At 36.5% G+C, this 12,836-nt stretch overlaps 1 protein-coding gene across 5 annotated transcripts in view; it reads left to right on the plus strand.

The window, feature by feature from the left end:
* PDE1A (phosphodiesterase 1A) overlaps window positions 1–12,836 on the plus strand; it is a 335,038-nt gene that overhangs the window by 12,119 nt on the left and 310,083 nt on the right. Inside the window, exons 1-2 of one of the 5 annotated variants that reach the window (XM_072811390.1) lie at window positions 290–458; window positions 1,194–1,304. In XM_072811390.1, the coding sequence (XP_072667491.1) occupies window positions 1,204–1,304 (101 nt within the window). In that variant the 5' untranslated portion in view covers window positions 290–458; window positions 1,194–1,203. Of the gene's footprint in view, window positions 1–289; window positions 459–754; window positions 948–1,193; window positions 1,305–12,836 lie in introns of those variants that run through there. The other 4 variants (XM_072811389.1, XM_072811391.1, XM_072811388.1 and 1 more) reach the window with 4 other exon arrangements.

Here is a 12,836-nt window from a genome sequence, read left to right on the forward strand (position 1 = left end):
GTTTTCAAACAAACAAGAAGAGAGATTGCTTTTAAGTGTATTTTTCTTAGCAGCTTGCGGATAGCGATCGCTGCTGTGGAGCTCATACTCAGGGTCTGTGCTTGTTTCAAAGAAAGCTCACCATGTGTTGGGTGCTTGGCAGATGACTCAGTTCTGATTCCTTTTATGTTCACTTTCTCTCATTTTTCTTCTCAAATGCACAAGCAGCACAGCATCACTTTCTCTCCCTCTCTCCTTTTCTTCCACCCCCCACCTTCACACACTCCCTTTCCTTCAACACACAGATACACACACACACACACACACACACACACACACAGACACACAAGCATTCACACTAGTTTCATTTTATTTATCTTTTAATCCCCAAAGGATTCACGGAGCAGGCTGTGTGCAGCTGCCGTGTTTTCTTCTGGGTAAATTGGCGGTTACCTACTGTGTGGAGTTGCTAGGAGAAGGTGAATAAGCATGATTACAGCATCATTGATGTACATAGTCTCTCAACAGCAACCTGTGGAGCTCTGTGGTCTGTCTTCTGTATGGCTCTATGTGTTATCTCCTCATTGTTGTCATTAATATCTGTTGCATTTATTGCTGGAGCATGCTATATCTTTTCACTGTTGGTTCCAGATCAATTAAGAGACAAAAACCTTGGCATTTAAAACAGGCACTTTTTTCTCAGGGTGGTGCTGCTGACACTGGTTCCTACCATCTGCTTCCTTATTACATCCCGCCCTCCTTCCATTGGTAGAGAGGAATTCAGCTTCTTCTGATGCGCTAAAGTCATTCACGTTTCTCTTGTGCATAATAGATCTTGTAAACTGTAGGAATTCTGATGTGCTTCAGTGCACGGAGCAGTAACAGATGAGCTGCTTTTGGGGAGAGCTGGAGCGCTCAGTCGGTCAGTAGTACAGTAGCAGGCTCACATGTGCCGACTGTTCTGTGAGGTCAGAGGATCTGCTTATACTGCTGTCTGCTTGGCGGGGGGGGGGGTGGGGGGGGGCAGGGGGGTGAGGAGCAGTGGATATGCCTGTCAAAGTCAATAGCAATTCTGCCAGAGGCTGCCCTTAGCTTTGTAAATCTGCAATATTTTGATAGATGAGAGATGCTACTGTCTAACTGTTGGAGATTTGTAGTGGACTGAGGAATGCTTGTTCTAGCTGCTGAGACTGACTGTAACTATATTGCCCTAGGAGTATCATCATGGGGTCAACTGCTACAGAAATTGAAGAATTGGAAAACACCACTTTTAAGTATCTCATAGGAGAACACACTGAAAAAATGTGGCAACGCCTGAAAGGAATGTGAGTAAGCTCTTTGCTTGGTTCTGTGTTTGATTTCCCCCCACCCCACCCAGAATTTGACTAGTAACATGACTATTTTTTCCTATTATCTGACTTGGTGGACCAGTGTTTCCTTTAGAAAGATTTTTCTCTTAGAAAATAACATGTGTCAGTCTCAGATCAACTTGCTTGATTTATTATCTTTTTGGCACCTGTATGTTTAACATAAAGTAACTCCCTGAGAATTCACTTCACTGTAATAACACATGGCTTCTTCTGTACATTCTCTGTGTATTCTTTAGATACGTCATTTAGATATGCACAAAAGTAACTAGGAATGCTGCTTGCCAAGATACGTGCAAAAATAAAATTTCCTTCAGAAAAACGGAAAGGTTACTACTGGTACTTATTTCTCTGTGATTAGATTTTGAAAAAGCAAGGGCAGATTTAATGTGGTACTGAATATATATACTCCATTGTGCTTATTCTTTGTCTTAGTTGATATTTCTTTAAGAAAAAATGTGGTGAAACACTAGTGGGATTCCAAACTTATTGGAGAGTTTTGGCTTGAAATTAACCAATTCACTTCTTCTGAGAGTACAGAATAGCTCATGGTATAAAATAGACCTTACTAAGGTGGGTCAAGAGATGTGCTTATGTCAAACATGAACTGTAAGTACCTGAGTCAAACTTTAATTGCATTGCTATTCACTCTGCTATTGAAACAACATTTAAGTTTTTTCTTGTGTATGCTGCTAAGTTCTGTTTAGTTCTCCAGAACCCTGTGTTTATGTGCTTTATTTTAATTATGTCATAATTTAAAAATTGGCTTTAACATTTCAATGAAAAATGTGCAATATGAATATTTACAGGCCATTGCAATTGCTTAGCATATCTGCAGATCTGAAATGAAAATATATTTTCTTTTCTATAATAATAGCTGAAGGAATACTATACTAGGCAAAATAGAGATTTTCTAGGATTCCTATTTCTAATGATTCATTTACATATTATTATATAAAATGCAATATCTAAGTAAATTTAATGTTATTGTTTTGATATCTATGATTTTTTAAAAGAAAAATTATGTCAAACTTTGTTTAGAGGAAAATTCTTTTCTACTTTTCTCCATTTGAATGCATTTAATGATGTTTATATATTTAAATAGCGTTGTCTGTGTGTTTTCTTACACTTGAAGTAATACACAGCTTTACAGTAGGCTAGTATAAGAGCACACTAATAATGCAAACAGCATTTAACAGAGAATAACTTTTAAAAAAGGAAGCCATCTTACAGTATTTGAATGAATTAGAGAAATATGTTTTTAAGATCCATTGAAGATTTAAGATTATAGTTTTTTGATAAATTTGTTCTCTAGGGAAACAAATAATCCTGTAAAAGCAAATAACAGCTCACAAAATTAATTAGCATAGATGAAAATTAAACATTGGCAGTCATCAGATGATTTGTGTCCTAACCTAATTAGTAAGTGAACATCTGTACCGGAAAAATTTTAGATCATATTATAACCTATTTTAGAATTTCTTCCCTTTATCAGGACAGGATGTTTTTGCTTGTTGGTTTTGTTTTTATTTGTTTTATTTTTCTGTAGTTACTTAAATGTATGAATATATGTAGTTATTTAAATGTATGTATGTGTGTATGGTAGTGAATTTGTGCATAGGTCTTTAAGAAATTTGAAAAGTGACTTTGTGTTTACCTAACATTTTAGAGCAAAGTTACCTGGCTTCTTTATCAGTTGATCTCAAAGATCAATCTCATTTTATTTCAGTAGAGAGTGATAGAGTCATTCAACAGTAGACTTTTGTGATTTGATATTCCGTGTTGATTTAATGATAATCATACATGTATGTAGTAAGTAAATATGGTGTGTGTCTGCATAGAGCCACTGAATGACCATTTAGGGAAAAAAATACTGAAACTAGTTTTTTTTTTAAAAAAGAATCATGATTACCGAACTGATTGAAATGACTGATTGCCTTTGCATCAAAAAAAGAAGGAATTTGCATTTTGGTACTACTACTTTAACTTGTACTTTGACTTAAGACATTTCCAGTATTCTAGGTTTAGAATCGTCAAAACAAGAAGCTCTAAATCTAAAATCTGCATGACTAATGACAGCCAAATTGTTTAATTATGGTCTTTTGTGTAGTCTGCATTCATAGCGGTGATATGAGGGTCTCTTTATTCCATTGCTGGAATTGTCTTGCCTATTTAAAATGTAATATTGACTCAAACAGAAATTTTAGCTTATCAAAATCTCTACTGCTAGAATTTCACTATTTAAGTGGTGCCAAATAAAATTATGCTACTCACAAAAACTATCAAACAATTTTGCAATAGTTTTCTTGGTTTGTTAAAGAAGACTCAATGAAGACCTTTCGATATTTGGAAAGTAATTTTTTTTACTTTTACTGTATCTAACTTCACGAATACATTGATTTATTTCAACAGGACATTCTGTTTTTTGAGTAGGTTTATAATACATACACTTTTGAGGTTAGATAAAAATAGAGACAGGATTAAAATAAATTAACGCTTATTCAACTATCTTTAAATATGGAAACATGAACTATTACAGGTAGATATTTTATTTTTTATTTATTTTTTTAGGTAGATATTTTATAAGGAATATCATATAACATAATATTATAAATCACTTTTTTGAGCGCACAGAAATAGTTATTAAATTTTGTAACACATGTGAAAACATCGGTAAGCTAAATTAAATTATCAGTTATTTTCTACCATTTTGTTGATTTTTTTCTTTGAGTTCCTTTTAAATCTCCTTCATATAATATTTAATTGAGACACCATGTTCAGTGATGTGCCAAGAAATCTCTTATTTCTTTGTGGAAACAAGGGTAAAATACTTTCCTCTTCTGATTCCTGATGTAGATTTGCATGATTATTCTATTAATTTTATTTTACAGTTATGGCTTTTTTCTTTGGCTTTCTTTGTCTATCCCTTCTTCCATCAGTCCATCTTCTCCCATTAACCTGTCTCTCAATATGACAATTTGGATTCTACACTGTGACTCATCATCCATGATGGGGGAAATGTTAGCAAGTGAGTATGACATCATGCCCTTCATAAATGACATTTTGAAAGAATCATATACTTGTTCATAAGGTATCCGTTGTTTAGGACCTGGAAAACACTTCCTATTTCTTCCGTCACCTCAACACCTGATGAAATTTCTGGTTCAGAAGTTTTCTGTGACTCTGGGACCTATACTACTTCCTACATACTGAGGAGATTTTTCTGACTCTAATCTTTGCTAGATCATTAAGTTTATCGGTTCCCATGAGGAAAGTTGATTTGAAGATTTTGTATGTGTTTTCGTGTATGCAGGATTTTTTCCCCAAATTTTAGAAATAATTCTCTTTTCTGTGTCATGGTACTGTTTTATTTATTTTTATTAAGATTTTTATTTATTTATTCATGAGAGACCCAGAGAGAGAGGCAGAGACACAGGTAGAGGGAGAAGCAGGCTCCTTGCAGGGAGCTCAATGTGGGTCTTGATCCCAGGACCCTGGGATCACAACCTGAGTGAGCCACCGTGGCTCCCCCTTTTTTCTTTTTTAAATGTAAAAATTGCTCCACAGCTGTGGATTAAAAAAATTAACATATTTTAAAACATCCGTGCTGCTCTTTCCAGTCAATACCCCTGTTCTAAGAGTTTGATCTAAGGGGTGACAGCATTTCCAGAAAAGTGTGGTCAAGTAGAAACTGCAGTGAACATGGCATTATAGCAAAAACTAAATCAGAGTGTTATCTTATTCAGTTGTTCAATAGAAGGGAGGAAAATTTAAGCTATAAACTATAGACAAAAATCTGAGATGTGGTACTTTATAGTAGTTACTTATTGCCAATTCTTTCAGTTTTTATTAATGTAGGACTAGAACCTATGAGAATTTTACAGTTAGATACTAACTTAATATATGAAAATTGATTTTTCACATACAGATGCTTACCTCCTTATCTCTTCATATCTAGACAAACTTCTAATGTCTGGATATGAAGACCTAGAATTGTGAATGCAACAGTTGAAAGACGTAAGCTCCTTTTTTTCTTTTTTCTCTGACTGGTGGTGAACATGATCATCAGTAATGGAAGAATAAAATATAGAGAAGCAGAAAGTGAAGGAGAAAGGAAGTTGTGTTTAATTACTGTATGACAAATTTAAAGTAACTGTTGCTAAAGAGGGTGGTGTGTTGAGCAGCTCTCAGATGGAGTTTCCCAAACCCTCATCACCAAGAAGATGTAGCAGAAATGCATATTTTGAACACAAATGGGCAAAAACCAGTAAAATGACAGGAGCTATTAGCACATATTCCCAAACTGACATTGTACTTTAGAAGGAAGCAGCATCACAGATTAGCAAATCTGATCCTTTTATTGTCCTGCCCTCTACCCTCCCTTCAAGGTTCAGTGTCCTGCACAGGGTGAGGATGTCCCTATACATTTGAAGCCTCCTCTCATGCTTCTCCCGCTTGTGGCCCCCTCTCAGTTAGGCACAAGATTGCCCCCAAAGAAATGCTGCTTACTGCCCATCTGCCTTTGCTCATTTTGTTCTCTCTTCCCAAGGGAACCACTCCTTCGTCCTCTCTCAGCCAGGACTGCTCGTGTTCCCTGTGATGCTTTTAGAGATATGTGGGGATGTTTCTGGTTATTGCAGTGCCTGAGGGTGTTTCTGTACTCAGTGGGCAGCAGGGTCCAGGCATGATAAATGTCCTCCAGAGCTTGGGAGATTCCTTTGTCAGGAAGAATTGTCCTACTCGAAATGCTAATAGGGGATTCACTATTAAGTAATGTTCAAAGATCTCATTAAATTTCACTTGCAAAGGAAATCCTTCTTGACCTTCCATATTAGGTTAGTTTCCTATATTTGGTTCATAAAGTAACCTGGACTTCCCTTTTCATAACAAAATCTACCTTCACTGCTGGGCCACAAGTTCCCGAGGGTAAGAATCATGTTCATTGCGTTTGTTTTTGGATCCCCAGCACCTAGCACAATACCTGGCACATAGAAGATCATGCAATAAATCTTTTTCAATCAGTCAATGAGTAAATAAAATTTAGTGGTTGTAACTTCAAAATTAGAGAATCAGTTAGGCTACCAAAGTAGCCAGGTTGGAGGAATGGAGATAGATGCACAGATAGAGTAGGAATGGAGAAGATGGAAAGAAGTAATATTTGCTTATCATCTACTGGTTGTCAGAACTTTCCAAATATAACATATCTGTATTCTTGTTTACTTTTCCAATGATTTAAAAAAGTAAGTATCCTAAGTTCATTAAATAGCTAGTATCTGGTGAAACTTGCATTTAAATACAGATCTACCTAGCTCTAAAGCTCTTTTTCTTTTTTAAATGATTTTATTCATTTATTAGAAAGAGAGAGGGAGCATGAGCAGGAGTGGGGTGGGGAGAGCAGAGGGAGAAGGAGAAGCAGATTCCTCATTGAGGGAGGAGCTTGATCCCAGGACCCTGAGATCAGGATCTGAGCTGAAGTCACATGTTAACTGACTGAGCCACCCAGGTGCCATCTAAAGCTCTTATTCATCTTATTTTAAAACAAAAAAAGAAAACATTCTCAGAATGGTTACCCAGAATGATCACAGAAAAGGATGAAGATCTTTAAAACTTAGTCAATGGGCGTTGTGGTGGGCAGACTAATTGCCCCCCAGACATGTCCATATCCTAATCCCTAGAATCTCTGATGACATTTACCCTACATGTCAAAGGGGAATTACGGTAGCAGATGGAATTAAGGTTGCTAATCAGCAGACTTTGAATTGTGAAGATCAGTCTGGATTTTCCAAGGGGACCCATTGTAGTCACAAGGGTTCTTAAAAGTGAAAGAGTGGGGCAGAAGAAGAGGTCACAGTGCCTGATGTGAGAAAGAAAGGCTCAATTTGTCTTTGTCAATGTTGAAGATGGAGGAAACAGGCTGGGAGGCAAGGTATGTGGGTCACCTCTAGAAGCTTGCAAAGGCAAGAAGCAGATACTTCTCTAAAGTCTCCAAAAAAAAAAAATGCAGCGCTGCCAAAACCTTGATTTTAGCGCCATGGAACTTGCATCAAATTTTTGGCCTACAGAACTAGCAATAATCCATTTATGTTGTTTCAAGCTACTAAGTTTGTGGTAGATTTGATGCAGCAGCACTAAGAAACTAATACATTCCTCCCATAACAGAATAACAGAGTGCTTAATCAACATGACTATTTTTATATTCTTACCCTTCCCCTCTCACCCCCCACTGCTCCCCAGCACACGTTTTCTCGTACAGATAGGATGCCTAGGGGTGGAGCCAGTCTTGGCTGCTCCATGGAGAAGTAGAGTAGATACCCTTTATCTTTAGCCATAAAAAACCCACCGTCTTCCATCTAAACCTGGTTTACCTGCCTAGACCATCCAATTTTCTTACCAAGCTGTGATATTGAGAGCTTATAGTGGATTCATTTCAAATGCCAAGGAAGAATGTTAATGCTCTTTTTTTTTTTTTTTTTGGAAATTGTTGATAAATCTCAGTCTTTATTCTCACATTGTTGAGTATATGATGGTTTTGATGGATTGATCAGAAAAATCAGTTTAAAAACTATCCTTTCATCATAAAACTAAAGAAAACCACTTCACAAAATCTGTTCTGGTATATAAATACAATCTTAAAGTAGGTCTTATTCCTTATATAATATTATGTTATGTTTGTAGAATACATATGGTTAAAATGAAGTACCCTATAATATTAGAGACCTGAACTCTGGAATCAGCCAGGTATTTTCTAATATCATCTGTCCTTTAGCTCTGTGGTCATGGAAGATCTATTAACTTTTCTAAACTTCACTTTCTTTATTTGTAAAATCCAATTATTTTATTCATCATTCATTCACTCATTTAGTAAATACTGTTGGTCATGTGCTATATAAGGCATAAATTTAGGCACGGGAACTCAAGTTTTAGCAGAGGAAACAAATATCAACAACAATAAAGAAATAAAGTTAATATAGAGCAAGAAGTGACCTGAAGAAAATGTACTGGGTGATGTGACCAAGAGCTACTTGGGAAGTATCCAAGAGTACTTCAGATAGGAATGACTTATTTCAGCTGAGGCAGACAAAAATTGATACCTACCTCATGAGATCTTGGGCACTCCAAGTTCAGGAGTAAACGAGGGATAGATTTAGGAGTCCAAGTTCAGGATTAAGTGTGGCATAGATTTAGAGTCCAGCTGATGAAGATCATTATGTCAGCTTTATTGCAGACTAAATTTCTGTTGGAGGATAAGATTTTGCAGCTAAATAAGCCAGAACACCCTTGAATTCAATTTTTCCACCCAAAAGGCAGACCTCCCCAGCAGGAGCAAAGTCTCACCTCCTAAATGTGCCTCGTGACCTCTAACAGATGAGACTACACTTTCTACAAGCAAAATATCCTTTCCTCACTCCCTGAAAAGGATATTTTACACCCCTAGGTGTAATTCTTTTTCCACATTCCCCAACCAAATGTTGCTCCTCCTCCTCTGTGAAAGAATATGAAAAGTGACAAAGGGCAGCCTGGAAGGCTTTTCCAGGCGAAAATCCTTCCACTTAAAAGGGAAGGATTAGGATCAAAGAATCGCCATAGTGCCCAAATCAAGGTAGTGAAAATTAAATAAAATAATGTTTATAAGAAATACAGCATAGTATCTGGCATACAGTAATATCTTAAAAATACTGTAATTCTTAATATTTCTGTAATTTTATCTTTTCTTATGTTTATATCAACTCTATTTAACAAGCTATATGATCTTCTCCAAGTTGCTGATTTTTTGATATCTTAGGTTTTTTTTATCTGTAAAATGGAATGATATCATTACCTATCTCCTAGATACTAAGAAGATTAAATGAGTAAGTCTTGTAAACTTCTTAGAACAGTGTCCAGAATTCAAACAATTCTAGCCGTGATCATTATTATTGCTAATATTATATGCAAATGCAGAATTCTGTTTTTTTCAAGTAATTTTCTTATCAGAATCAGTGGAGAGAGTTGTCAAGATGAGAAAGGAAGCTCTGTTAGGTCAGTGGAAGTGCTCTCACCGAGATTCCCAGATTTTTATATCAAGGATTTACATTTCCTTGGGGCAGGAGTGATGGGCATGTAAATAAGGAGAGAGCTGAGGAAGAGAAGTGGGCTGACCTTGAATTTCACTGGTAAGAATTTCCTTGACGAATTTAGCACCCTTAATTCAGCATCTTGTGGTGGCCGTAGAGTGGATTTTAGGGCTCTGTAATCATGCGTAACCCAGGGCTAGTCTGATTTCTTGAGTCACTCTGACTTGAAAATCATTCTTTAGGTCTTTCCTTATCCCAGTCTAGGTCTGGTTCACAATGGAATTGACTTCTAAGTAATTACTGTCTTGTCCCGTAGTCCTTCCTTTTGCTGATTCATTTTAGAAAATACCAAATTACCATTATGTTATTAGATTTTGTCCCTTATTCTAACATATTTCAATCAGCTAATCAAATGTAAATATTTGAGCAAGTCTGATTCCCCTCTGAAAGGTCTGTGCTGTAAGCCCTTTGGATATGAAAGGAACTGTTCACTAACATCATTAAACAGATGATAATGTTAAAGGCTCATGAGAATCACAGTATTCCAAATATCTGGTCTGAGCTAGTATTAGGCATGAATAACCATCTATTGTTAAGGAAGGACATAAAAGTGGTAATAGGTCATGAGAGGCATATAAATGAAATGTTATATCCCTTCTGGTTTCTTCTTTTAAAGCTACACTTTCTTGAAATTGTTTAAAGAGATTGTATTTTATGAAATGTTTAAAAACACATTTTTATTAAATAGGCCCAGAAAATGCTGAATGCAGATAATTTCTGCTAGGTAAAATTTTGATGTTTATAGCTACTCAAACACACTTCTAATTAGTCCTGAAAAAAAATAGTAAAGTCCTAAGGACAGTGTCCAAAGGGCAAGGAAACAGAGGTCAACCTTAATTAAGCTCTGCATAAGAATAGAAGATCAAAGGATTCTTGGAATTTTGTACATGAATCAAGTACTTGATGACTTAGAAGAAAATAAAAACAGACTTCTTAGTAGAAAAGTAATAGTATGCTGACTCTTAAAAGTGGACTTTCTAAGACTTGTTTCAAAATAAACAGCATTTGGAGCAAGGTGGGAAAACACTGAACAACTTGTGCATCAATCCTATTTTTAGTTAGCTTAAACTTATAAATGAATCATAGTAGAAATCATATTTTATAATTTTTTGTGCTTTATAATTTCTAAAAGATTTTTGTTTTGATCTGTGTGGTTCAGCCCCATTATCCCATTTTTCTGAAAACTGAGCCTCAAAGACATTAACCGACTTGACCAATGTTTCCCAGGTAGTAAGTGGAAGGCCAGATTCATAGCCTCATATCTTTCTTTTCCAATCAACACTGACTTAGATAATTCTATTTAATACTCACTGTAAAGACTCACTGTAAAACCTGACACTTTAGGAATTAAAAACTATTCTCTTGTTTTGATTTTTCTACAATCCTGCCATCTGTTTGCCTAGTTTTGCATACTCCAAGGGGAGTTATCACTTGGCATATGCTTTAGATGTCAGAAACTCCCTGGTTCTATTTCTCCTCTTCTCCTAGATTTGCACTACCATTACCCTTTTAATCAACTTATTTTAACAGTGATCCTAGCAGTAATTTCAAAGGTGCTTGACTTTTCCTAACCCCTCTCACCTCTTCGGAGTTTGGATTCTTACAAAATTATTTTAATTTATTTGGCCTTTAGTATCCCAAACAAAATGGGAAAAAAAAATACCTCAAACTCTGCACGGTAGAGACATCTGGGTGTCTGTCCCTGAAGATTTTATTTACCAGTAAGAATAAAGACAGGTGTTCTATTGATTAAAACTAGGTATTTTCTTCCTGCTATGCTGCTGCTTCTTGTTATAAAGGATTTTATGCATGCAGTAAAGTTCTTTCCTGAAGTAGAGTGAGAAGAATCTTTTCTCTTTTTGTTTTAGGAAAATCATTTAAATGGAGTTTATTCTGCTTTATTTCCCACAGAGAACATAAACTATGTAAAGGTACACAGCGTTTTTCTCATCCATTTTTAGACTGCGTTTGGAGGTGGTTATTAGATGAGTTAAGGAGCTCCTTTAGAACTTTTAGAGCTCTCAAAATCTGCAGTACCTCCTACTGGTACCAACTGAAAACAGTGTCTTTGTAAGTGTGACCCTCTTGACATTTTATCCTCCAGCAAATCTCTGCCTTAATATCTCAGGTTTGCCAAAGAACTCTCTGTTTCCCAGAAATTCTTTCATGCTGTTTTTCACTGTTGCAATATGGCCCAATTTGTGATTTCCAATATCCACTCTTGGGTAATCCCTCCCAGGCTGACTCTGAGCTTGGCAATGCAACTTGCTTTGGCCAATGGGCTCTTAGCAAATGTGACACAAGTGAAGGGTTGGAAAGGGCTTATGCATTGGAGTTTACTCTCTCCTGCTGCTCTTTGTAACTCTCATACCAGCATGGGAAGAAGCCTGGTCAAACCTACTGGAGGAGGAGCATGTGAAGCAGATATAAACCATTCCAGCTGAGTCCCCTTTAGACCAGCCAAACCATTAACCACCAGATATGTGAGTGAAGTCATCTGGGACTATCTAACTTCCTCAAAGTCATAAGGAAATAATAAGTGTTTATTGTTTTTGGCCACTAGTTGCAAGATGGTTTGTTGCACACAAAAAAGTCAACAATATACACTCAAAATCAGGCTGTTAGCTTCTAACATTTTCAGATAATTCTTCTCTGGCTTTCAAGGGTTTTTTTTCCTACTACCACTCTGCTTTTTTCCCCCTCTCACCATCATCTTTCATTTTCTTCTTTGATCCAGTCAAACAATTATGAAAATAAAGAGAAATTTTCAGAAAATCAGTAAGATTCTCTTCCACTCATTTCCACCAGCAACTGTATCAACTGCATGTCCCGACTTACAATATTTTTTCCAATATGTGATTTCTCAGTGGGCTTTGTGTTGAAGTGTGTCACTCTAGGTTTCTGTGAAAAAATATAATTTCCCACCAAATAGAAGAGAAACATAAAATAAGGCAGGGAAACTGCATGGTTGCATAAGGAAAGATGGTTCATATCCTGTTACCCTGGCAACAGGCACTGGGAAGGCCAGGGCTCCCCACACATCCTGTTGCCCTGACAACAGGTCATGCAGGGCATGGGAAGGCCCAGTTTCCACTCTTCTAGCCCTCTTCTTTGCAACCACAAAGAAAAAGGAGAAAGTGATTTTCTATCTTGTTCCTCCTTACCTACATATTTCTTCTATTATCTGAATCACCCCAATATAAGTTTATCACTACCAGATGTAGGAGAGGGTAAGAAAAACGTGACCTCAATTCTTACATTCATAAGCTTTGAAACATTTGCTAATTTTTGATGGGGTAAAAGGAGTGAGTGATCGGAAAAAATAAAAGAGAGGAAGGGTATCAAAGCAGTAGGGGGAATAAATTGTGGAAACCAG

This window comes from Canis lupus, chromosome 34, assembly GCF_048164855.1.
Source record: "Canis lupus baileyi chromosome 34, mCanLup2.hap1, whole genome shotgun sequence".
Taxonomy (NCBI): Eukaryota; Metazoa; Chordata; class Mammalia; order Carnivora; family Canidae; genus Canis; species Canis lupus.